Raw genomic sequence first — 27,741 nt, 5'->3', positions numbered from 1 at the left:
AATAAAGAATCGATGCCGTCCACTGCAGATTGCATTTGAAATGTTCACAGTTGGCTTTCCAAGACCGCCAGGCGGTTGGAGGTTTTTCTTCTTGTGATGCACGGACACGTGACACTGTAAGGCAGAGGAGGAACAAGCTCATTGACTATTTACCCCGCCCTGCTTCACACCGCCCGCAACGGGGGGCGAACACAGGACCTTCGCAATGGGAGACGAGCGTGCTGACCACATGTTCAGCACAGGTCTCAAGGCAGAGGGAGTGAGGTTTTACCAACGTACACTTGCACAGCCTCACAGGCTGCCATCCGTTACAATGGCAGAGTTCCAAGACGAAAACCACTGCTGAACAAAAAGAAATTAAGGATTGTCTCAATTTTGCCAGAAAACATCTTGATGATCTCCAAGGCCTTTGGGAAAATACTCTGTGGTCTGACGAGACAAAAGTTGAACTTTTGGAAGGTGTGTGTCCCATTACATCTGGCGTAAAAGTAACGCTGCATTTCAGAAAAAGAACATCATACCAACGGTAAAATATGGTGGTGGTAGTGTGATGGTCTGGGGCTGTTTTGCTGCTTCAGGACCTGGAGGACTTGCTGTGATAAATGGAACCATGAATTCTGCTGCCTACCAAAAAATTCTGAACAAGAATGGCTGGCCATCTGTTGTGACCTCAAGCTGAAACCAACTTGGGTTCTGCAGCAGGACAATGATCCAAAACACACCAGCAAGTCCACCTCTGAATGGCTGAAGGAAAAACAAAATGAAGACTTTGGAGTGGCCTAGTCCAAGTCCTGTGGCATGACCTTAAAAAGGCAGTTCATGCTGGAAAACCCTCTAATGTGGCTGAACGACAACAATTCTGCAAAGATGAGTGAGCCCAAATTCTTCCACAGCGCTGTAAGACTCATTGCAAGTTATCACAAATGCTGTTGCTGCTAAGGGTGGCCCAACCAGTTGTTAGGTTTAAGGGGGAATCACTTTTTCGCACAGGGCCTGCATTTTGTGTTCAGTTGTGTTGTCATTTACTAATATTTAAATTTGTTTGATGATCTGAAACATTTAAGTGTGACAAACAAGTAAAAAAAAAAGAAATCAGAAGGCAGACAAACACTTTTTCACACCACTGTATCCAGCATTTGACAGCCCTAGATAATACATTTATTTTTTCTGATATTTTTGCAATCAACCAACAAAGTCCCAAAGATCGACTGGTCGATCGCGATGGACGTATTGGTGACCCCTGTCTTAGGTGAGTCCCGTCACGCTATGGAGGAAACTCTCAAAACTAAATTAACAATGGAAGAGAGACAAACCATCTTAACACTTACAAATGTAGGTTTTTCCTCCAGAGTAATTATAGTGTTCCAAAACTTTTGACCGGTAGTGTAGACCGACAGGTAAATCTAGAGCTTTGCCTTCCGGCCACGGTCTGGTACAGCGAGCGATGACTGCAAATGTTGCGCTGCTCCGCCTGTCAATCTCATGCTCCAGCCTTCCCTCACTCACAAACAAGACCCCGAGATACTTGAACTCCTTCACCTGGGGCAAGACCTCACTCTCAACCCGAAGGGCCTCAGATTTGTATTTGAGTCTCAACCCAGAAGCTTCACAATCAGCTGCAAACCGCTCCCTGATGAGGCCATCAGGACCACATCATCTGTAGATAGCAGAGATGAGATCCTACCTTTGTCTCTTTTGCATTTGCTGGATGGTCTCAGGTAGAGGGCGCCTAAAACTCTCAGGTAGGAAGAGCGTGACACAGGCGGACACGATGGCCAGAGACCCAAAGGTGACGTAAGACAGATACTTGAAGTAAACGTCTGTATAAACAAAGACTGTGTTTTTAAATGAAGCAAGTAGTAAGTTTCAATAAGACGGCAGTGCCCAAATGCTCTCACTCAATTGCAGCAGAAATGGTGCAATGCAGCTTCCCGTCCTGGAAACCGTGACACACGTCCCCGACGCCGTGTTCCTCAGGCCGGTTGGATAGAGCTCAGCGGTGAAGGCAAAGAGAAGCGATGTGCCGGCGGTCACTCCAAATTTACCCAGCATCTCCAAGGCTACAGCCATCTGTAATACACCTGAGGGTGAGGGCGCAAATATGACACATTTTCAGTCCGTTTGGGTCAGATCTGTTTTAATGCAAGAACATTAAGGGTCTGCTACAGGGGTCTCAAACTCATGGCCCATGGAACCATATTTATGGCCCCCTACTTGGCGTCCAGGTTTAGTGCAAAGGTACCCTTGTTGAGTTGTAGTTTATAAAAACAGTAGCATGGTCTTTGACTTGTTCCGGGACCTGTTCTACTGTTGGTGCCTGCTGGATCACATTCACATCGGGGCCTGGGCAACCGCTTGAGCCTTTTGGTTCCTAACTTGTGTGTTTATCTGGGCTTCCTCCTGTTTGTATTCGAGACTGTTCCACAGCTGGTGCATGGACAGTGCACGTGCTAAAGCTAACACCGGTCTCAAAATCGTATGTTCGGTTGTGACCTAGGCTTATAGACAATTTACTGTCTCCAATTAACCGAGAATGCACGTTTTGGAAATGTGGCAGGGAAACCCACACATGCACGGCGAAAACATGCAAACTCGACACAAAGATGTCACAACTTTTCTTATTTCAAGCAAAAAATTTGCCAATGGGGTAAACGAAATTAGCTTGGCTATAATTCTCATAACTACAATCCTGTTTCACAAGCTTGTATTTAATGGAAAAAACTTAATCTGATCAGAAGATTAGTAATACTTTATAACTAGCTTGACCATAACATATCTTGGTAGCCTATGCTCTCAGACATCTGCAGTGCAGCCTTCACATTGGGTCGAAATCAGCAAATATTTAGATGTATTTTCTGTGCGAGTGCGTTCTTAAATTTAGAAAGGTAGGTAACCAGTTTTGTTCTAGTTTGTCTTAATTTAAGACAAATATTCTTAATGTGTTGCTGAAGAAAAATCACGATTAAGTTTTTAGCTTGTTATTGGAAAAAATAGCAAATTTCTGGCAAAAAATGTCTTCATAAGAATTGGCTGGATATGTGAGAATTGCTAGAGAAGATATTTTTTTCTTTGTTGAAAAAAATATAAACTGTTGCTTTTTTAGACATTTTAGACATTTTTACTGTCTTGAAATTGAGTTTTTGCAGTATAGTCACTTTGTTGAAACGTGATTCTGAAGAGAATCGTTGACACGGCCCCTGCCTCACCTGGACTCTACCTCCACTGGCCCACATTTAAATTGAGTTTGAGAGCCCTGGTCTACAACGTCAAATGCAAGATTTCTGAAGTCCTACCTCTTATTTCCAAATTTGACTGTTTTAGAGATTATTTCTCTTTGTCTCAGTAAGAAGCCTACTTGTTAAATCACATTTGAGGCAACTAGAGTCACAGTTCGCATTCGTTGAAGCTATTTGTTATTTGTAGCATGGAGCCCAGTAGAGACGCCCACCATGGCCGACCCATCCTCAACATGTGAAAATCCACTCTAGCCCTTTAGGTGGTGGCATTGTACCTTCATGTACACTTCCACATACACTATTGCAAGCTTTTCTCACCATCTTCTGGATCTGGTGTTTCACTGCCTGCACCTGTTGTATTTAGATTTTAGTTTATAAATGTTTTTTTTGTTGTTCACCAATGGCTGATGTGGTTTGAAAGACGTTTATCTATTTGAATCGTGCACTCTTGTCGACATTTTACTGACACGGCTGCTCCCACTCACTTTGAGGTACCAGCTGAATGAAGAAGAGCGACAAGGCAACAACCAGGAAGACCAGGGCGACGGCCATGCGTCGAGGGAGGAAGCGCATGGCCAAGCAGGCGCTGCTGTATGCCGGCACCTCCACCACGGCCGACAGGAAGCAGCTGATGTACGGGTCCGAGTGGAGTCGTGATGTGTTCAGGGACAGGCCGTAGTAGCAGATACTCATAGTGAACCTGGTGAGACGGCAGTGGTTTTACTCCAGATAACATGGTTGTGTATGTGTGCGTGTGTGTGTGTCACTCACCACACAAAGCACAGAATGATTGTTGTTGCTGCGGTGCTTCTTCTCCTCAGCAGGTCAAGGAAAGTGTAGCGCTGCACAGACCTTGCCTCAGGTTTGTTTGCCTACAAGATGCAACAACTGTGAGTGCTGTCAGTCACCATGTACGTCATTTTACATTCGCTGGCCACAACATTAGGTACACACGCACATGACTGACACTTCCAGAAGGTTTTATGTAACAATATTTGCTGTGGTTGCAGTTTCTGCACTGCATTCTACTAAGAGATGTTTGTAGCAATGAGCAATAACAATGTCTATCGCTTGTCCGAGGTCGGGTCGCGGGGGCAGCAGCATTAGGCAGGGAAGCACAGACTTCCCTCTCCCTGGTCACTTCCTCCAACTCCTCCCGGAGGATCCCGAGGCATTCCCAGGCCAGTTGAGAGACATAGTCTCTCCAACGTGCCCTTGGTCTTCCCTGAGGCCTCCTACCGGTCGGACGTGCCCTGAACACCTCTCCATGGAGGCGTTTGGGAGGCATCCTGACCAGATGCCCGAGCCACCTCATCTGGTTCCTCTCAATGTGAAGGAGCATCAGTTCTACTCAGAGTTTCTCCCGGATTACAGTCCTTCTCACCTTATCTCTAATGGAGAGCCAGCCACCCTACGGAGAAAACTAATTTTGGGCGCTTGTACCTGCAATCTTGTCCTTTCGGTCACTCCCCAAAGCTCATGACCATAGATGAGGGTAGGAATGTAGATCGAATGATAAATTGACAGCTTTGCCTTTCGTCTCAGCTCCCTCTTCACCACAACAGATCGATGGAGAGTCCGCATCACTGCAGATGCTGTACTAATCCGCCTGTCGATCTTACGTTCCATCCTTCCCTCACTCGTCCAATAGTTGGAAAACACCCTCCGGTTCCCTTCTTAAAAAGCGGGACCTCTACCCTGGTCTGCCATCCAAAGGTACTGCCCCCGATGTCTACGCGATGCTGCAGAGTCGTGTCATGACACCCCCACAGCATTCAGGGTCTTAAGGAACTCCGGGCGGATCTCATCCACCTTCGGGGCCCTGCCACTGGGTAGCTGCAATAGCAATAATCATCCTTTATAATCAATAAAAATAACAGTCAGGGTAATCGTAATAATAAAGGTAATAATAATAATGATGATAAATGAAGTATCAGTCTGTTATTTGACAGAGGTGCAAGGATGGGGGTTGATACTGTGTGAAGTGTGTGACCCCGACGCACCCCCAAGGGGTGTGGGAGGTAGTGTATTGGGGGAAAAAGAGTGAGAAGAAAGAGCTAAGCCCAAACCCATGCCCCACCACCTCTGCAGACAGGGCCCACTCGATTATAGAGACCCCTGCCACCACTAAAGGGCACCACCAGTGGACCCCACTCGGCAGCCAACCGCCTACCCGAACAAGGGACCTAAATCCGCCACACCACCATAGCCAAGCAAGCACCGAGCCAGGGACCAGGGACAGCCAGGACCCCAACACCAGCCACACTGGGGGCGCTGACCAGACAGAAATCAGGGAAAATCATCATATTGACTGTAGTTACTCTACCCATGAGTGATATCGGCAAGTGATTCCATGGTGTGAGACCATCTTCTATTGTTTTGAATATTAATCCATCCATCCATTTTCTATCCTCACTCGGGTCGGGGGTATGCTGGAGCCTATCCCAGCTGACTTGGGGCGAGAGGCGGGGTACACCCTGGACTGGCAGTCAATGGCAGGGCACATATAGACAAACATTCACACTCACATTCATACCTACTTGTCAACATGCATGTTCTTGAAATGTGGGAGGAAACCGGAGTACCCGGGGAAAACCCACGTACGCACGGGGAGAACATGCAGACTCCACATAGCGATGCACAACGGAGATTAGAACCCTGAATATTAATATATAGTTTAATAATATGATGACGTGTCATGTCTGACAGCCTGGAGGAAATATTAAGAACCAGATATTTGGAAAGAAAAATAAAGTTTTGAGTCACACAACTGATAGGAAGCACCGCAGATTTATTCCAACTCATGGGATAATCTGGTATGGAGGATAATTTGTCTTTTAGGGCAACTTTAAGGAGAGAGGAAACATTTTGGAGAACGATTTGTTTTTAACGTCAGACATGTTTTCAGGTGTACCTAAAGAAGTGTCTGGTGAATGTATGCTGTAGGAACATGTAGTTGACTTGCGTTTATCATGTAATCGGCCAAGATTTTCTCCGGAGCTTCCACTCTGTTCATCTTTGCAGCTCTCCTCAAGATGGTCTCGGCCTCCGCCACTCGTCCCTGAGACAACAACCACATCGGAGACTCTGGGAGGATCCTGTCTCACACACACACACACACACACACACACACACACACACACACACACACACACACACACACACAACCATATGGAATCTCAAAGCGGATAGCTAGTAACAACCTTCAGGTGAATCTTTTCTAGTAATGACCACAGCCCACCACCAGAAGGGGATGTACAACAGGGCAGGCACAGTGATGGCCACTGTCAAGTCCTTCCAGCTTCTGAGGAAGTAAGCTACTAGCGGCAGCATCATGTAGCCCAAGGCGAAGCCAATGCACACGCCCATCGATGCGTACACCACCCGAGCGTTGCCCGTTAAGATTTCTGTGCCTGCACAGTAGAGAAAACAAAAAGTGATGTCAGTCCTGTCAAACAGGATACTGTCCAATCTAAACTTCAAAGGCTCCAAGTATGTAGCAGTAAAGTAACTTCACATAGAGAGACGTTGCAATCATAAAAATGTTTAATAGAGCAGAAACCAAAAATGTAGACACTGTGATGAAGTATTAAGATTAAATATGTGAACTCAAGAACAAAAATACGCATTTTAAGCTAGTAAGATATACACTCATCAAAAACATGACTATCACTCTGAAATATTCTTGACAAATCTGTGTTAGCGACCGTTCATAGTTTTTATTTTTAAATAATTAAAAATGGGAGCAAAAGCAAAAGTGTATTTTTGTAGAGTATTTTTTAGCTGAGTGTATTTGTTTTGCTCATAAGAAGTAATATGTCCTATAAGCACAGAATGATTGTTGGTGCTGCGATGTAAGACTTTTTGAATTCCCTTCTCTGTGAGTAGCAATACAGTGAATGTTGTCGAATAAGATGTGAATAGCAATTACAGTAATCCCTCGACGCTTTGCAGCTCGAATTAGGTGACTCCACTCGATCGTGGTTTTTCAAAAATATTTGAATTAATAAATCTTGCTGTTGTACTTCTAGTCAAAACATATGCATATTGAAGCAAATTGTATGTATTTTTTGCCTAAATCAAACATTTTCAAGCATATAAATGGCTAAACAAAATAAAATACAAATAAAGCATTTAGAAGACGCATTCAAAGACGTTGTGATGATATGTAGGTTCGGTGCTTGGTCCTCTCCACTTCATGCTCTACCTCCTCAGCCTTGGTCAGATGTCAGATTATCCATCGCCGCGGTCTCTGTTTCCACTGTTATGCCGATGTCATCCAACTTTACATATCCTCTAACTTCATCCACCCTCAGACCCACTCTACTCTCTCAAAGTCTCTTTTTGATATTAGCTTATGGATGCAAACAAATTTCCTTAAACTCAACATTACCAAATCTGAAATCCTCATAATATGCCCCAAGTACCTCACCTCAACAGTCAAAGACTTCCAACTTTCTTGGAAAGTCCACCCTCTCGCCCTCGACCTTGGAGTCAACTGAGACAGTAAGATCACCTTCTCCCAACACATTCAAGGAAAAGTGCACTTTTTTTAAATTTTGCCCATCATCCCCAAACCGTATGTGAGACATGAACACATGTCTTTCTCTTTTCTGTGCGTTCTAAAGATATAAAAGTTAAGAATGCATGTAATGGGATGCACCTATTGCACCTATAAAGCCTTCTGAAAAAAACCCAAAAAAACTCAACAATTTACATATAATGTGACCTGCATATTAACCAAGCTACATCGACAGTGTTATAATTGTATTAACATTGTTACGCCCAAGAACTATGTTATTCTAGTAGTGACACCTTGCCACACCACACCGGCTAGCTACTAGCTGGCTAGCGACTAGCTTCACCACACACTCGCTCACAATGCCCCAGGCCACTAGCAAAAGGTGACGTTACATATTGGAGCTGCGGCCACACATGCTGCTGTATTTTTCTTTTTGAGTTTGGATAAGTTAACGCTAAGTGTAGCGTTCCTTTCTCTGTTGCTTTGTGAAATCAATGTGCCAAGGAAGGAAATTCCTCTAATGTTTAAAATGACCAAAGTACGTTATCATGAATGTGCATGTTACTACATGCTCAAAGCATGTATATATAACCATAATATCTTCTTGGAGGTTTTTGGAGGTGCTTTAATAGCGGGCTTTGTAGGCAGCATAGGTGTGTACCATTACGTACATTAATTACCTGCCTCTTGTTATCTGTTTTTAATGTCTTTAGAATGCACAGAAAAAAGAAAGACATGGGTGTTTATGTCTCACACAAGGATTGTGGATGATGGGCAAAATTCCAAAAAAAGTACACTTTTCCTTTAAAGCAATCACAAAAACAGCTTTTCACCACCTCAAGAACACCACCTGCCTTCGCCCTCAGTCATGCCTCCATCACATCACACATTGTCTACTGTAACAGCAACCAATCTCCTTAATAAACTCCAATACATTCAAAACTCTGCCGCCTGCCCTCTCACCCATACCCGTTCCTGAGACCATATCGCCCCTGTCCTTTCGAACCGCCAGTGGCTCCCTATCCCTTTCTGCATCCAATTCAAAATCCTCTTACTCACCCATAAAGCACTTCATAACCAGGCCACCTCTTACCTTAAAGACTTGCTCCACCCCCACGCCCTTTCCTGTACCCTTCGCTCCTCAGATGCCGGCTGATGCCGGATGACCGTCCCTATAGGGACGTAGGACCAAGCACCCAGGTTACCCACTGAACCTGGAGGGAGAGAGCCTTCTCTGTTGCCCCCTTTCCCTTCGGAACTCACTTCCTCCACACATCCATGGCACTGCAGACCTTACCAACTTCAAGAGTGACTTAAAAACACGCCTGTTCCACACTGCTTTTAGCTGATAACTTATATATCTCACATCACATATACACATCTCTTAATTCTTGCCTAAATCGTCTTTGAGTTTTTTGAAAATCGCTTTTTCAATAAAATGTGTTATTATTATTGTTATTATGTGGTGGTCACTCGGTGTCACTAATGTTACTGTAATGTTAGGTGAGACACACAAGCACCTGACAAGTTGTTGTCATGTTTGAATTAACTGACAACAGGCACAAAATGCATTCATTCATTCATTTTCTATGGTGCTTGTCTTCACTAGGGTTGCAGGGGTATGATGGAGTCTATCTCATCTGACTTTGGCAAGAGGCAGGGTACACCCTGGACTTGTCGCCAGTCAATCGCAGGGCAGGACAATTTAGATCAACCTAGCATGCATATTTTTCAAATGTAGGAAGAAATCCACACACACAGGGGGAGAACATGCAAACTCCACACACGGTCGGATCCAAACCCAGATCTTTCAGATCTCCTGACTGTGTGGCCAACATGCTAACCACTAGGCACAGGCACAATAATTACTAATAGAAATCCCTAATAAAAACACTCCCTGTCCATCCCCCATTCATCTCCCCTAGCACTCCAACACAAGAGCACAAGTCTTATTTATGACTTATGATGTATTTTCTGGGTATGTTATGCCCTGGTTATGTCTACTATATTGGGTAATAGAATCAGAATCAGCCTTTACTTGCCACTTACACAGCGGTACAAGCGGAATTGTGCAATCATCCATCCATCCATCCATATACAACATAGTATACAGTAAGTCGGGGGGTAGACAGGACAGGATGACGGATAATGGAGGAGGGAGAGGAAAGGGAACAACAGGAGGAGAGGGGAGGGAAAAAAAGACAATTCCAAACTAAGCTCCTATGGGGAGTACAGTGGGGGACTGTTGAAAAACCTCAGCATATACAGGCATAAATAAACACACTTTTACAACATGAACGCAAGACTTGCACCAGGGGAGAGGGCAAAGGGGAGTGGAGGTGATCCCAGCGTGGCCAGCAGCCAGCCACAGCTAATGCAGCCATTATCGGCAAGAGCTGTGGTCCCCGTCTCGCCAGCACCAGGTGGATATAGCGGCGAAGGCGTTGGATAAGGGAAGGGATGTGTGTCCGAATGCACATGTGAGTGTCCTTGGTTGCGTGAGTGTGTAGGCCCGAAGACGTTCCCCCGGCAGGTGCCCAATCTTGGAGCCTCAGTTCGCAGGGTATCACAGCAATTGCCATGGAGACGTCCGTGAACGAGCCAGTGACAGACACAACAAACAACAGGTGTCTGTGAAGAAGCGTAGGAGTAATAGAAGTGTAAAGGTGACTATAGGGGTGTTATTTAATGTCTAGAGCGGGGGTGGCCATTACGTCGATCGCGAGCTAGCGGTGGATCGCCAAGGTAGTTTGGGTCGATCACGTAAACGTCACTTTGTAGTCGTCATATGACATCAGTCCGCTGACATTAAGCTCCCCTCCTGATTCGTGCTTGCTCCCCCGCAGCATTTCAAGCTACACACGAAGATGCAACTTTCATCTTTATTATTGTGATTATGGATGAACTAACTCTGCGGTAAGATGCCTATATCTATAACTAAAGTTATCTGTTCACTTGTAGCGGCTAGTTATGTAGAAAAAAAGTGTATTGTTTACTGGCTTTGCTTGGCGTCATGAACTCTACTACAGAAATCAGTGTTTTCTACACGTTGGCTTCTTAAACTATTATTTCATGATGAAATTAAAAATGTGCCCATTGGTGAAACCTTTTCAATATTTTGCCTTGACTTTAGCTGCATTGACTTTTGCATAATCATTTTAAATTGTTGTACATGGGTAATGTTTGATAGCAAATGCTAACTGGATGTAATACATGAACTGTGTGCCCTAATAAATGTCACACACTAATTTGACTGACATATTACCAGTACTCAGGTTATGTACACAACTATTTAGGACTTATGTGGAATTATCTTTATTTCCAAATTGAAGTGAATTATGACAGCAACTACTTTAATTACATGTAAAGTTTGAAAATGTGAATATGAAATACTAATCATTCATATTTATAATCGACTTTCGTGGTTACAGGGTTTCAGGGTACTGGTTACATTTTGTATGTGTTATATGTTTTAGAAAAAGGTAGATCATTTGGACTTGTACAGTAGACGCCCCATACAACGTAAATAATCCGTTCCGAGAACCTTTATGTTATAGGGATTTTATGTAATACGAAGTGTAAAATACATGTAAATAGCCTAATCCATTCCAAGATCTCCCAAACTCACCCCTTTGGCACTTCAAAATATTCAAAGTCCACCAAATATGGTGGGAAAATATAAGAAAACATTAGCATAAACATAGTACAGTAACATTCCAATATAAAATAAGGTAATAAATAAGATTACTGTAAATGGTTTTGGTTTGGTTTGGTTTGGTTTAGTTTATTTGAACATGAAGGTTACAATGGAATACATCTCGTGAATCATTCTTTGACAGTTCCACATGTCCAAAAGGAGTAGGAAGAAGCAAATCTTATTTAATCCTACCCCCCATCCATTCTACATCTAGTACAGTACATGTAGTTCACTTCCTGGATTCCATGTCATGTTTTCAGTGATAGTCAGGATAACACATAATAGATAACGGTGAGATAGCCCTCCCCCCAAAAAAGAGAGAACATTCATAATAATGATAATAATGATGACAATACTAAATAAATAAATAAGAACAAAGCTTTTTTTTTTTTCCTTTTTTTTTTTCCTTTCCTTTTTTTTTTTTTTTTTTTAAACACAACAAAGAAAATTATAAAAAAAAAATAAATAAAAATAAATAAATAAAAAATAAAATTTAAATAAATAAATAAATAAATAAATAAATAAATAAATAAAATAAAATAACCAACCTGACAGAACAATCAAGACTCTTCTGCCTTGTATTTAGCAAACATCAACTGCTTGTATTGTTTTTTGAATTTGCTCATCTCGGTACATTGTTTGAGTTCTTTACTCAATCCGTTCCATAATTTAATTCCACACACGGAAATGCTGTGGGTTTTCAGCGTTGTTCTCGCATATAAATGTTTTAGGTTTAATTTTCCTCTAAGATCATATTTCTCCTCTCTGATTGAGAAATACTTAATTAGATTTTTGTGTAACGAGTTATTATTAACTTTATACATTATTCTAGCGGTTTGAAAGTGTACTAAATCTGCGAATTTTAATATCTGTGATTTTAAAAATAAAGGGTTTGTATGTTCTCTATACTTGGCATTATGAATTATCCTCAAAGATCTTTTTTGCAGTACAGTGAGTGAGTGAAGATTGCTTTTGTAATTATTTCCCCATATCTCCACACAATACGTTAGATATGGTAATACTAAGGAACAGTACAGAGTGTGGAGTGATTTTTGATCAAGAAGATATTTTGCTTTATTCAATATAGAGATATTTCTCGCCACCTTTTGCTGTATATATTTAATATGAGATTTCCAACTCATTTTTTCATCTATTATAACCCCAAGGAATTTATATTCTTCCACTTTTTCAATATCCGTTCCATTAATTTGTATTTGGTCGTACGTGTCCTTTCTACTATTACCAAATAGCATTATTTTAGTTTTACTTAAATTCAGAGATAATCTATTCTTGTCAAACCATGACTTTAAAATGACCATTTCATCCTTGACCTTTTTAATGAGTTCTTGTGTGCTTTCACCAGAACAGAAAGCGGTGGTATCATCGGCGAATAAGACCAATTTTAAGTTGTTAGTTACTTTGCAAATGTCGTTAATGTACAAGTTAAACAGTTTTGGTCCCAGTATGGACCCCTGTGGTACTCCACACGTATTGTGTAGACTCCCAGATGTATATTCTCCTAGCTTTACAAATTGTTTCCTCTTTGCTAGGTAGCTTTTAACCCAATTTAAGACTAAACCTCTAATTCCGTACCTTTCTAATTTTGAAATTAAAATAGTGTGATTAATTGTATCGAAAGCTTTTGTCAGATCCATGAATACTGCGGCTGCGCATCTTCTGTTGTCTATGGCAGTAGTGATTTCCTCCGTGATTTCCATCAGTGCCATAGAAGTTGAAATGTTGGCTCTGTAACCATATTGACTACTTGCCAATAATTCATTCTTATTAATAAATTTGTCCAACCTATTATTAAATAGCTTCTCCACAATTTTCGAGAATTGTGGTAACAAGGAAACTGGTCGATAATTTGTAAATTGGTGTTTGTCTCCTTTTTTGAAAATTGGAACCACCTTGGCTGTTTTCATTTTGCTTGGAAATATTCCAGTCTGAAATGATAAGTTACTAATATATGTTAACGGGTCTGCGATCTCATTGATGACCCTTTTAATTGATGACCCTTTTAATTGTTTCCATTTTCGATTCCATGACTGAATGAATAAAACTGAAAAACAAAAACAATCCTACCGTTCACGAGATGTCTTGATCAGGAGCGCAAGTGGAGGCAGGAAGGAGGAGGAGGACTAGCCTGAGTCGAAACGCGACTCAAAGAGTCTAAGAGTCAGCTGGTCTCACAGACAAGCGCACACGCACTACACGATAATGCTGTGTGCAAAATTTTAATTTGTAACTTAACTTAATTGTTAAGGTTAGTTTCAGGGCGACTACGAAGAGGAAGGAGGTTGAAGGGAGAAGCCTGTCTCTCACACAAACTCACGTATGTGCTGTATAACTCAGCCAATGAGATGAGAGCGTAGGCGGTGCCCCGATAATCTGCCAATGAGATGAGAGCGGAGGCGGTGCCCCGAAAATCAGCCAATGAGAGCGTGATGCGTCAGAAGGCGTCACCAAGTGTTAGTCTGAACCTGCACCGACTTGAGGCATTAATAAAGTAGATTGAAAAAAAAAAGACTTGCACTGACTTGACGCTTTATGTTATATGGAATTTCTTCTGTAATACGAAGCAAAAACTTTACATAAATTCTTCATGTTCAGTGGAATTTATGTAAAAGGAGGTTTATGTTATGCGAGGTACTACTGTATTTGCATGCTGAGAAAGTGTGTGCACTCCTGATATAAATGTATAACGTACATAAATACCTACTCATATTTTTTTTTTAATAAATATAGTAAATGTATATCAATTCTATATTTATACTAGTAGGTAGATCTTTGGGACTTGGTCATTTTAAAAGTAGCTCGCAGGCTAAAAAAGTGTGAGCACCCCTGGTCTAGAGGGCTCTAACAATGTTAAAAAAAAAACATATTTAGAAGGTTGTAAACAAGTTTTCTATGCTCCAACTACCAAAATATTCAATTTACAAATAAGGAATCCTACTTTGTGCAAATTCACCTACCACGGTCGTGTCTGGAACCAATTAACCGTGATAAACGAGGGATTACCGTATACCGTTTGATCCACAGCATTATGTGTGTGTGTTTACCCAGCACATAGCAGGAGACGTAATTAGAGATGTTTCCCAAGCCGCTGCAGAAAAAAAGCACACACAGCACCTCCCAGGAGGGCGCGGCGATCAGCGCCAAGCTGAACACGGCTTGAACTGCCAAGGTTGCAAACAGAACTGGCTTACGGCCAAACCTGAAAGAAGATGAAAGCAGCAAATCGTCACCTTGGACTGATTGTATTGTACATGAATGTGGAATGCTGAACGCTTATAACAACTACAACATTACAGTCAACAGTGTTTCCTTGGACTTTTTTTGTGGCGGTGGTGGGATATGGAGCGGTTTGGGGGGGCGGATAATGACATCATCGTCAAATTTGCACAATTGATGCATTATTAAAAAGTAAGTAAAGAAACATGAAAAGCAAAACAAGTAGAACTACGAATTAACTTTCTTCTGTCACTTTGTAGATTTTATGAGAAAAAAAAAGAAAAAGCAGCAGTAATTTTAAAAGAATAAAATCAACTTAAGAGAAAAAAGTTGTCATCTAACGAGAAAAAGTCGTAATTTAACGTAATATGAGGAAAAATAGCATAACTTTAGTAGTATAAATTTGAAATATGAAATAAAAAGTTGTAAAAAAAATTAAAGTTGTTCTATAATGAGAAACAGTTGTCATTTTTTCAAAATTTGGTTAAGGAAAAAGTTATTATATTATGGGTATAAGGTCAAAATATTATGGGAATAAAGTCATAATATTAAGATAAAAGTTTACAAGAGGAAAGTTGAAATAGCTGGAAAATACAACAACAGCAGAAATGAAAAAAAAACAGCTATAATTTTACGAGAATAACGTCAAAATAATCAGAGATAAAACTCATATTCTCACGCAAAAAAAAGTTGCAATTGCTCAGGAATAAATTTGGAATATGAGGAAAATTTACATTTTAGAGTTGAAATAATAAAGAATAAATGTTATTTATTTATTTATTTTTAAGTTGTAATATCATGACAAACAAAACTAAAAGTTGTCATTTCTGGAAATTAACATCGAGGAAAAGGTCAAAATATGGGAACAAAGACATGCTACTATGAGAAGAAAATTTGCAAGAAGAAAGTTTTATTTGGAAAAAACCCCATCAGCCACGGGCTGTAGGTTGGCCACGACTGTATTAGAAATCAAGCGCAGCTAATGTTGTGGCTCATTTTGATTGACACTGTGGTTTGAAAGTGATTTCTTTGTTCCTCTGAAAGCTGTTTATTTGCTAACATGTCATATCAACAATGACTGATGACGGTTCCCGGGGTTTCCGTTAACTGATCGTGGCACACCGCCACGACAAAATAACAGCCACCACAGCATAAAAACAAGTTGTTTTTTACTTGAAAACAATGTTAAGTAATATATTGTATGCAATGAAAACCATTTAAAATATGATAAAATTGTTTCACTGCGCTTTATTTTGATAAACATGCACCAGAATTGCGTGTCTGCCCTGTTGGCACTTGCGTACGTGTGACCGGATAAAAGTACGTGACCCGTCTTGTGTTGACGTTCACTTTCTTTCTTATTATTGAGAGAATGAAAAATAGTCCATTAAATGTGGAGCCAATTGACGACAGCTTTTCACAGGCTAAGCCAGTGTATGTGCTATGCCAGTGTATGTCATCGATCACGTTTCAATCTCATTCCACTTTCTGGCATCTCTGTTTACACATTTTGCCTGGCTCTCACTGCCTCTCTGGCGGCAGCTAGCTAACTGGTTTTTGTCCCACAAGCGAGCTACATGTGGCTATCATGTTCACGTTTTATAGTGTCACTTAGCAATCTTGCTCTTGTTATCATTATAATACTTATGGCTTGTCTTCAAAACACTAGTTGTGTGTCTAAGTTGTTCAACATAAACACGTAGGGGGTTTACGGAGAAAGTAGCTCAAACAGCCCGGGCTTTGTGCTCAAGATGCAATTCGGCAAAACCCAACATCTGCAATCAGACTCAATCGGTCCCGCGGCGATGGTTATGAACTTATTTTGTCCAGTCCGGTTGTGCTAAGTGCGCGTTCACATGAAAAAGGATGTTTGACGTCACATTATTCTACTTCCGCTGAAAAGTGAAGCGATCCCAGCCAGTGTGTAATTTTTATGGAGTGTTATGAGGAGTTCCCAAAAGATTAGGACTGACAAAAGCAACAGTGTGGCCGCCAGTACAGCGAGGGAGGACTGCTGGCATGCCAGCATTCAGCGTATGAATTTGCAGGTTAACAATGATTATTATAAAAACTATACCCTACTAGCCTTTTCATTTATCAACACTCAACATTGCACAATTTTGAGAATATTAACACTTACCCATTTAAAAAATAAATGCATTGGAGCAACAACTTTAGTTTTTGATGTCATAAATTCTTTAAATATTTTAGTCTGCTGTATCCCGTTTTCCCTTTTTATAATAAAACAAGTGCTTTAATGCAGTTGATTTATGCCTCAGAGTGTTTATTCCTCCAGCAATTATTGTAAAATAAGAAGACTAACAGGCTCAGTACTCACGCAAGGCCTCACGCCTAGGACATTTACATCTGCTAAGATTAATTTTATTAATTTTATTTCTGCTGCTCGTGTGAGCATATCTAGCGTATTCCCTTGGCTGAAACGTTATCTCACTTATAGATGGATAATATAATCAGGGAATACTCTTTTTTTTATTTTTTAGTGAGACAGTAGCACTTTCTTGGATGATTTTAAGCTGAAAGCCTGGACATAACCTGTTCCCGACCAGACTATGAGTTTAGCCTAAGTTACCATGGCGATACAGCTGCTTTAAAAGAGAGCTACCTTCGCTGAACACGCAAGTCCGGCTTTCCACACAACACAGCTCGCTAACCCACTAAACTCGCTTTGCAGAATACCAGCTTTAAGATAGTGATGCTCCCACAGGGGTTTCCAACAGGCTCGTATGCTAGCAGTAGCTCACCAGCTGATGTTGAGTAGTTCACCAAAGAATATTTACTTTACCTCTTAGTGTTTTTATGTGTTCTATTCATGACGCCTGTATTTAATGACAGATGAGCACATTAAGTGGAGATGTGCTTTTTAAATAAAGTACAAATTTAAATCTTGGAAGTCACATAAAACAAATAATGTAGCTCACCTCGCCTTCCTTTTTGTCAAAGTAGCTTTAATAGTGCTGCAAGTTGGATACGCCTGTGCTATCATAAGCCTGGACTTTCAATTTATACTCTTTATACAGGACTGATTTCTAATATACATTTAAATTATTTTATGAATTGTGTTATTTTGAAATAAAAAATAAATTACTGAACAATTCATTTCCCAACCCATCCAGGGTGTACCCTGCCTCTCGCCCAAAGGTCAGCTGGGATAGGCTCCAGCATACCCCTGCAACCCAAATGAGGATGAACGGCATAGAAAATTGATGGATGGATGGACGGAATGCATTTCCCATGTATTCGTATTACTCCAAAACAGGCATCAAATTAAATTTAGGTTTGTGTCAAACTGTACAAAATGGTGAACTTTTGTACTAGTGACCCATCACTACTGGACTAAATAGGTCAGGTAGCAAAAGGAGGCTCGACATTTTAGACTCTCACTTTAAGTGTTCTCAGCAACTTTGCCATGAAATTAACAGTTTTGCAATGTTCTCTGTTCATGTTCTGTTGGTTGTTCAAGAAAGTAAAATAAATAGATTAGTAAATAAATAAATAAATCATAAACATTTTTTTTGTCATTATAAAAAAAAACTGCAGACGCAGTAGCGGCAAGACACAGCGGTGGCACTACGCCCTCCCATGCAGAGCTTCAAAAAAATCCCAGGGGAAACCCTGGTGTCGCTCTCCTTTCAGCGGCGTACCTGTCTGAGAGCACTCCGGAGAAGAAGGACCCCACAAGAACTCCCAGGAAGAAAACGGTGGAGGTCAGTGGCTGCTTCCAGCTCTCACTGCACACCAGGTCAAACTGGAAATGCAAGTCGAGTGACGGTGGCGTTTGGCACCATTAGGCTGACAAAATAGACTTAGGCAAAGTCAAAAATCAATCAGGTGCAAATCTGCATCACTTCACATTGTTTTTTAACATGAATCACACACATGACGACATGAAAGAGAGCAGAAGCATGATGAGCAGCACAGTCACCTCAGAGACCACGGTGGACTGGTAGTGTTCGCTGCTGTAGCTCCAGCCGTCCACGCAGTCCTCCTGCTCCAGCCTGCTAAGGTTGACGTCCCGACCGGGAACCAGACCCATGTCAGAGAGGTTGCGAACCACATCCAGCCTGTACCTGCAGCATTGGCTCTTCACCAGCTCCCCGTTGACCTCCTCCAAAGCCAAACCACAAGGTACACAAACTGTTAGCCCACTAGTTAGCATTTGCATGTTTGGTTTGGTTTGGTTTAATGTTATTTGAACATGCATGCAGCTTACAATGGAATACATCCTATGAATCATTTCACAGTTCCACATGTCCAAAAGGAGCAAGAAGAAGCAAAGCTTATTTAATCCTACCCCCCATCCGTTCCACATCATGTGCAGTGCATATTATTCACTTCTTGTATTCCATATAATTTTATTCCATAGAATAATCAATATAATAATAAATAAATAAGATGAAGGCAAGCATAATAAAGCAAGTTCAAGACTCTTCTGCCTTATATTTAGTAAACATTAACTGCTTGTATTGTTTTTTGAATTTGCTCGTCTTGGTGCTTTGTTTGAGTTCCTTACTCAAGCCGTTCCATAATTTAATTCCGCATACTGAAATGCTGTGGCTTTTCAGCGTTGTTCTCGCAAGTGTTTTAAGTTAAATTTTGATCCAAGATCATATTTCTCCTCTCTTATAGAGAAATACTGTATGTACGTTTTTGGTAACAAGCTATTGTTAGCTTTCTGCATTATTTTAGCAGTTTTAAAATGTACTAAATCAGCAAAGTTTAATATCTGTGATTTTAAAAATAAAGTATTTGTATGTTCTCTATACGCGGTATTATGAATTATCCTCACCCATCTTTTTTGCAGTACATTGAGTGAGTGAAGACTGCTTTTATAATGATTGCCCCATAACCCCACACAATAAGTTAGATATGGTAATACCAAAGAACAGTAAAGAGCGTGGAGTGATTTTTGATCAAGAACAAATTTTGCTTTATTCAATATTGAAGTATTTCTCGCCACCTTTTGTTGTATATTTTTAATATGAGATTTCCAACTCATTTTTTATTATGATCCCCAGAAGTGTATTTTCTTTCACTCTTTCAATATCCACCCCGTCTATTTGTATTTGATCGTACATATCCTTTCTGCTATTTCCAAAAAGCATTATTTTAGTTTTACTTTGGTTCAAGGATAATCTGTTTTTATCAAACCATGATTTTAATATGACCATTTCATCCTTGACCTTTTTAATTAGTTCTTGTGTGCTTTCCCCACAACAAAAGGCAGTGGTATCATCTACAAATAATACCAACTTTAAGTCCTTTGTCACTTTAAAAATGACGTTGATATACAGAATTGAACAGTTTTGGTCCCAATATTGACCCCTGGGGTACTCCACATGTCATATTTAAACTTGCAGATGTGTATTCTCCTAGCTTTGCAAATTGCTTCCTGTTTGCTAGGTAGCTTTTAACTCAATTCACAACTAATCCTCTGATTCTGTACCTTTCTAATTTTGTTGCCAAATTATTGTGATTAATTGTAACACTGTAAGGCTTTTGTAAGATCCATGAATACTGCAACTGCACTACGGTTTATAGCATTAGTAATTTCCTCCGTGATTTCAATCAGTGCCATAGAAATTGAAATGTTAGCTCCGTATCCATATTGACTACCTGCTAGTAATTAATTCTTATTAATAAATTTGTGTTTCGTTCTTGATAATTTTAGAAATTGGGGTAATTAGGAAACTGGTCGGTAATTTGTAAATTGATGTTTATCTCCATTTTTGGTAATTGGGACCACTTTAGCTATTTTCATTTTGAAATTTTCCAGTCTGAAATGACAAGTTACTAATATATGTTAACGGTTCTACAATCTCATTGATAACCCTTTTAATTGTTTCCATTTTGATTCCATCAGTTGATGTTTTTGCTTTAAAATTTCTGACAATGTCAGTGATTTCCTTTTTAGTTACATCAGTGAGAAACATGGAATTGAGATTCCTATCTACGGTTTCATTCCATTCGTCCATTGTCCACAGTTTTGGAATTTCGTCTTCCAGTTTTGGTCCAATATTTACTAAATAGTTGTTAAACTTTTCAACTACCTCATTCATATCATCCTTAGTGTTTTCAACCGTAAAATAGTGAGGGTAGTCTGCTTTCTTAGTGCTGTTCCTTATAAGACTATTTAAGTGCGCTAATGTTCTATGAAGTCATCTATTTCCTTTTACTTATGTGGATTCAAAAGATCAATATTGACGTCTCCACAAATAAAAATTGTTTTTTGACCTCTGTCTGTAAACGTTGTCTTAATCCAATCCTCAAACACTCCAATCCTTGACTTTGGAGTTCTATCTACACAATGTATTAACACATGTTTTCTTTTTTCTTTACAGATTTCAATCGTTATGCATTCTAGGATGTTGTCAAAAACAAATGACATATTCTTTACCATTTTGTAGTTCAGATGTTTGTCCACGTACACAGCCACACCGCCTCCACTGGAGTTATTGCGGTTTATACATATCATTTCATATCCTTCCAGTTCAAAGTCCATACCTTTGTTCGCATTAATCCAAGTTTCTGAGATTGCTATTACTTTAAAGGGTTCCTTGAATTGGTTCAAATATTGTTTGATGTCATTAAAGTTTGCATACATGCTTCTGCTGTTTATGTGGATAATTGACAACTTATTGACGATATTAAGATTACTGTTGTATTGCTCCTCCGTATAATAACAACAGTAATTTGTGATTTGAAAAAAAAAAGTTTGAGTCAGGATCAATGTCTTTTTCCAAATCCAATTGTTTGTGATCTGTGAAACAAAAAGTGTCCAATTGTAGATTTTGAGGCATATTAAAGCTGTTTTCCTCCATGTTGGGAGACTTGAGTATTTTTCTAGATCCGTGATGTCGTTGACAAGAAGAACTCTGGCCTCTGGTCCTCCAATCAATTTGATGAAGATTTTGCAATTTGCACTCCATGTAACTTGGATCCGTCCTTGCTTCCTCAGAACACGTGCTTTCTTAGCGACTTCAGCATTGCGCTTTGTCAGATGGTCATTCATGTAGACGTTTGTACCTTTCAGCTTCTTTCCTTGTTATAGCAGTGTAGTCTTGAATTTCCTGTACGTCCACCTCCTTAGATTGCAAAGGGATGACAACTTGTTGCTCCGTTGAGGCGACATCCATTTCGTCTTGATCGTCCTTATTCGCCACTGCCCTGGCATAGGACCTAGGTTTGATCCGAAGCCCCATCACGACCACATCATTCATTCGGGTGTTCTGATCCATGTCATCTATGGTGGTTTTCAGTTGCTCAATGGTCTTGTCTTTTTCTTCAGTCTCTTTTTTGAGAGTGGCTCTCAGTGCTGCATTACTTTCCTGTAATTCTTTGTTCTCCACTCTCAGACATTGAACTTCATCTGTCAAGTCCTGGACCTTCTTCATTAAGGAGCCCACGTTTTGTTGCACGGAGCCCATGTTTTGTTGCATGGGATCCAAATTCATTATCTACTCCTCAATATGCTCCAGCTTTTTGTCAAATTTCAGTAGCATTTGCACTACGGTATCCTTTTGCTTTTGTGCTATGCTATTTTCTTGCTTTTCCACGATCTCCTGGAACTTCTTCGTAGATTTCCCCATTTGTGCATCAACATGATCACTCAGTTGACAGCAGAGTCTTTGAGGGTCCATGGGAGCTTGCCCATCCAGTCTAGATTTGAACTTGGAGAAGGCATCCAACCGTGTCCCTTGAGGAATCATGTGGGGGGTTCTCCAGGAGTATGGGGTATTGGACTGCCTGAATTGGGCAGTTCGTTCCCTTTAAGACCAGTGCCAGAGCTTGGTCCGCATTGTCGGCAGTAAGTCGGATTCATTTCCATTGAGGGTTGCGCTCCGCAAGGGCTGCCTTTGTCAGATTGTGTTTATTACTTTTATGGACAGAATTTCTAGGCACAGCCAGGGCGTTGAGGTGATTCAGTTTAATGGCTGCAGGATTGGGTCTCTGCGTTTTACAGATGATGTGGTCCTGCTGGCTTCATCGAGCCATGAGCCACAGCTCTCGCTGTGGCTCTCGCTTTGCAGCCAAGTGTGAAGTGGCCGGATGGGGAAGTCCGAGTCCATGGTTCTCGCCCAGAAAAGGGTGGAGTGCCATCTCCGGGTTGGGGATGAGATCCTGCCCCAAGTGGAGGATTTTAAGTATCTCGGAGTCTTGTTTACGAGAGAGGGAAGAATGGATCACAAGATCGAAGGTGGATTGGTGCGTACTCTGCATCGGTCCATCGTGGTAAAGAGAGAGCTGAGTTGAAAGGCAAAGCTATCATATTACCGGTCGATGTACGTTCCTAACCTCACTTATGGTAATGAGCTTTGCATAGTGACCGAAAAGACAAGATCGCGGCTACAAGCAGCCAAAATGAGTTTCCTCCTTTAGGGTGGCTGGGCTCGCCCTTAGAGATAGGTTAAGAAGCTGCATCATCTGGGAGGAAATTGGAGTAGAGCTCTGCACTGAGACGAGCCAGATCATTTGGCTTGGGCTCCTGAACAGAATGCCTTCTGGACGCTTCACTGGTGAGGTGTTCCGGGAACATCTGACCGGCAAGAGGTACCGGACACATTGGAGAGACTATGTCTCTCAAATGGCCTTGGAAAGCATCTGCATCCGCCGGGAGGAACTGGATGACGTAGCGGGGGCGAGGGAGGCCTCGGCTTCTCTGCTTAGGCTGCTGTCCCCGTGATCTGACCCTTGATAGGCGGAAGAAAATGGATGGATGGATCTCTATGGGAATCCTGAGAGATGAGCATTCATGAGTTTATAGAACACGTAAAAAAAAAATTTAAATGAGGATTGACACCCATCATTCCCTCCATGCTAAGTGTAATTTTATGGGAATGCTGACACATGAGCATACTAGTGTGCCACAAAATATATACTGTATGGATACTTCAAGGTTTGTGTGAATCCTGAGATAAGCATGAACACTATTCATATCACCATTACTGTGCATCAACAAACATTCTGCTTATCTTTATGGGAATACCGCATATCATCATTAAAGATTTCCCCGAGGTTGGCACCTCTGTTAATTTATTTATCTGTGCAAAACACTGTATATGTTTCTGGCACCAGCATCGTTCAAGCACATATGAACACATACTGAACAAAAATATAAATGCCACACTTAGGCCTGACACGATAACTAAGTTTGCTGGTCGATAATTGTGCGGCAAATTATTGTCAATATTTGATCATTTCTGCCACATTTTTTGATACCATTTTTTCATTGATAATTATTGTTAGGTGTAATGCATATTTGAACCACAGATGGTACTCAAGTGTACCCTGTGAGCCTAAGACACAATTAGCGTGACACAGAAGTTCTGAGCCCATTTTTTAATTATATATATATAGCATAATAATACGAATACGTAGTATCAAATGCAATAAACTTTAATTACTTAAGAGTATTTAATACAATCGGAATGTCTATAATTATAATCGGAATGTTAAGAGGTTTTAAATACAATACATTAAACAAACAACATGATAAACTAAACAAAAAAAGACCAAAAAAAAACCTCAATGTTGGCGGCGTAAAATGTAAATGTTTTTGATGTCCTTCTACACGTCTTCTTTCACTCGGTTATCTAGTTCAGGAATTGCTGTTTCTAACATGTAAACTCTCCCAAGCAATTTGTACTGGCTGTCAAACATTTCATTTCAACATCATTTCAAGATTTTACTTTGCCAAGCAAACGCCTCAGTAAGCGTTGGCTGTCGGGACAAAGGCTCTGCTGCACTTCCAGTTTTTTTTTCGAGTTGTGTGCAATAAGTTGGTCGTCTTCCCCTGCTTCCTCGTGACTACTTTTGAATAACTGTAACATATCGGTTCGTCCATGTTCATGTGCTCACCTTGTTGATTCTGTTTATTAAAAATTATCCCCACAACCGGCCTCACACATCCAGCAGGTTCAGCTTCATTATCGTGTGAGACCAACCACCCAGACAGGTGCTGCAACAATCGGTTTGCATAACCAAAGAATTTCTGCACAGACTGCCAGAGATCATCTCAGGGAAGCTCATCTGCATGCTCGTCGGCCTCATCCGGTTCTCGACCTGACTGACAAGCACTTTCTGCAATTTACAGCAATTTGTCAAACCTCACATACAGACCTCAACTGCATTGTAATATTTTACTATTGCTTTATCATTTCTTGTGTTATTCAGAAAATGCAAAAGGAACATGTTGAATGGGAAATGAACAAATGTATCAGCACTTGATGTGAGATGTATTAGCAATGTGATGTAAAACCAGGAGGTATTAGTAATGGTAATGGTTTGACTTATTCGAACATGCAAAGAACTTACATTGGAATACATCACATATTGCAATTCACAGTTCCACATATCCTGAAGGAGTAAGAAGAAGCAAACCTTATTTAATCCTACCCACTTTCCGTTTTACATCAATTGCAATACATTTGTTCACTTCCTGTATTCCAAATACACTCTCTTCTAGTTGAATACATCAAAAATTGATGAGAGGGGCTATAGGATTGAATATGCTGTGCTTCTTCCTACTCCTTTTGGACATGTGGAATTGTGAATTGTGACATGTGATGAATACTTAATTGAAAAGAATGTTAAAATTAATCAAACCATTACTATTACCATTAAATCTCTTAAAATTAATGTTAAAATCTTGTCTCTTCCCGTTCTGATGGACCCAATGTCGTGCATCGCATATAATTTGCTACCTGCTTGTTGAAAAGAAGTAACCAACATAACTAACATGTTGACAAGAAGAGGTGTTAGCTGCGTGGTGGCCAAGTGGTTAAAATCCTGGGTTCAAATCTCCGTTGGAACACATCTTTGTGGAACTCACACACTCAACCCTGTGTACCTGATTCCTTCCGCATGATGGGTTAACTAGAGACTCGAGATCAGTGGTTCTTAACCTGGGTTCGATCGAACCCTAGGGGTTCGGTGAGTCGGTCCCAGGGGTTCGGCGGAGCCTCCGCCACGGAGCTTAAGACACACCGGACCCATCGTGTCAATTCGTGATGACACACCGCCGCTTAGTCATCACTGGCTGCAGATAGTCACATTACATTGCTTGCCTTGGCCAATCAGTGCTGCGAAGAATTTAGTGCGCTCGTGGTGCGTTCCATTTGTACTTGGAAGTTGGAATTTCCGAGTTCCTAGCGAGAACACCCGACTAAAACACACGGAATGTTCAACTTGGAAGTCAGAGCATCCACACCACCTCTGAGTTAACAATTAATGATGTCTGCCTCGTGTGTAAACGATAAATAATCAATAAATAATTTATAAAAAATATTGCTATAGCGTGAAGTTTTTCTGACTTGGCAACTGGAACGCTTTTAACTCAGAGATCACGTCACTCTCACTCCGACTTCCCACTTCCAAGTACAAATGGAACGCGCCATCAAGTAGTCAACGTGTGACTGATGTGGTAGCACGTCGTGTGATTTTGTTCTTAATATTTTAATCCTTACTAACTATGTCAAGCAAAAAAAGAAAGTGGTCGGACGAATATGTACAGCATGGCTTCACATGTATCACAGACCGTGATGGGAGTCAGCGTCCTGTCTGCGTCATTTTGTGCACCAGTAAACAAACATATACCTATGTCTTGAATTTGAAAAAAAATAACATTTTATTTTTCACTAAAGAAGGGTTCGGTGAATGGGCATATGAAATTGATGGGGTTTGGTACCTCCAACAAGGTTAAGAACCACTGCTCTAGATATTGTAAGAAAATAGAATTGTACTCCTACATCTAGAATATGAAAACATCTTGGCTTAAATCTAGCCTCATAAAAGCAAGTTTTGTCTCAATTTAAGAATCTTAAAAGAACATTTGGCTTACTTCATACCTTATAATAAGAACAATTTACTTAAATCTAGCCAAGTGACTAAGAAAAACTTGCTTATTTTAAGACTCATTACATTCTTAAAAGTCACAAGAAAAGTATTCTAGTTATAAGAATTCTAGCCAACAAACTTTTGCTTACCCCATTTTTGCCAATGGTTGCTATGGCTGTTTTTGCAGTGTTAGTACAGTCCCACGCCCCCTCCAACGGCTCTCTGCACCTCCAGGGAGGCCCGCCCCACTATTTCAGAAGAACTGGTCTTGTCATATTAAAATGAGTAGGGCTGTTGCTGTCATTCAAGATGTGCCTATTTTACAACAAATTCTCCAATCATTAGTGTTATCTCAACTGGATAATTGCTGTTATCTGGTCATGTGCCCCAAAGAAAGACTTTCATGAGCTTCAACTCAATGCAAACAAGACATAGAGACCAGCATTGGCAGTAAGCATCCAGCTCCCTCATTGTTACAAATGGAAAATAGATTTTGAAAGAATCTCCTTGTTATTTTTGATACTATTCAGACCAGTATGAAGCCTAAAATCTTGCATTCTAAAATCCTTTCTGCTTACAAGAGACACAGCCACTCTACCAGACGGCAGACAAATGGTGACATGGTTGTCCCTGTGGCAAGAACATGTTCAACATAGAAGAAGTGTTGTCTTGGGCTGCTAATCTGTGGAATACAAGTAGGTTGCCTTGTTCCTTGTTTAGTTCTTTTTTGATATGAGCTGCTTTTAGGTATGACGTTGCTGTATTGTGTTGTGTTATTGTTTTTTGTAGAATACTTTTGTTTTGGGGTGTCTTTTGTATGAGTTGAATTTTCTGTTGTAGAAAGACTCGTTGATGCTGTGGTAGCAACTCACGAGGGGTCAATTTTAAACCAGAAAAGAAATAGACAGTGTCGCGTTCAAAGGTTTCAAACAGCTGCAGCAATGACAATGCTGAACATCCTGCATTCTGTATTGTTAGGAGATGTGCAGTACCTCCTTCGGGATCACAGCTTCCCTCCAGTCTTGGCTGAGGTTGACCTCGGGGACCAGGCAGTGGTGTCTGGGCGTGTCCGTGACGAAGACCAGGGAGAAGGAGCTCAATCCATTGGGCAGGATGGTGGAACAGAGCATGAAGAACACCATCATCTGGAATCGCCCCCACTGTCCCAGAAAGTCCACGGTGGTATCGTAGTCCCTCAT

The 27,741-nt window shown here is 40.8% G+C and overlaps 1 protein-coding gene across 1 annotated transcript; it reads right to left on the bottom strand.

Annotated features, from left to right (window-relative positions):
• LOC129169068 (solute carrier family 22 member 4-like) lies at positions 1-27,741 on the bottom strand. Its single transcript, XM_054755068.1, has 12 exons — positions 27,535-27,741; positions 18,633-18,815; positions 18,352-18,455; positions 14,518-14,672; positions 6,478-6,649; positions 6,198-6,334; positions 4,762-4,781; positions 4,008-4,078; positions 3,722-3,936; positions 1,899-2,081; positions 1,685-1,820; positions 1-114 (listed from the first exon to the last, which is right to left on the bottom strand). Exons 1-12 carry the CDS (start codon positions 27,739-27,741, stop codon positions 45-47), a joined length of 1,653 nt encoding a protein of 550 aa, XP_054611043.1. The 3' UTR covers positions 1-44.

This window comes from Dunckerocampus dactyliophorus, chromosome 16 (genome assembly GCF_027744805.1).
Source record: "Dunckerocampus dactyliophorus isolate RoL2022-P2 chromosome 16, RoL_Ddac_1.1, whole genome shotgun sequence".
Classification (NCBI taxonomy): domain Eukaryota; kingdom Metazoa; phylum Chordata; class Actinopteri; order Syngnathiformes; family Syngnathidae; genus Dunckerocampus; species Dunckerocampus dactyliophorus.
This window is presented reverse-complemented; position numbering and strand designations above follow the sequence as displayed.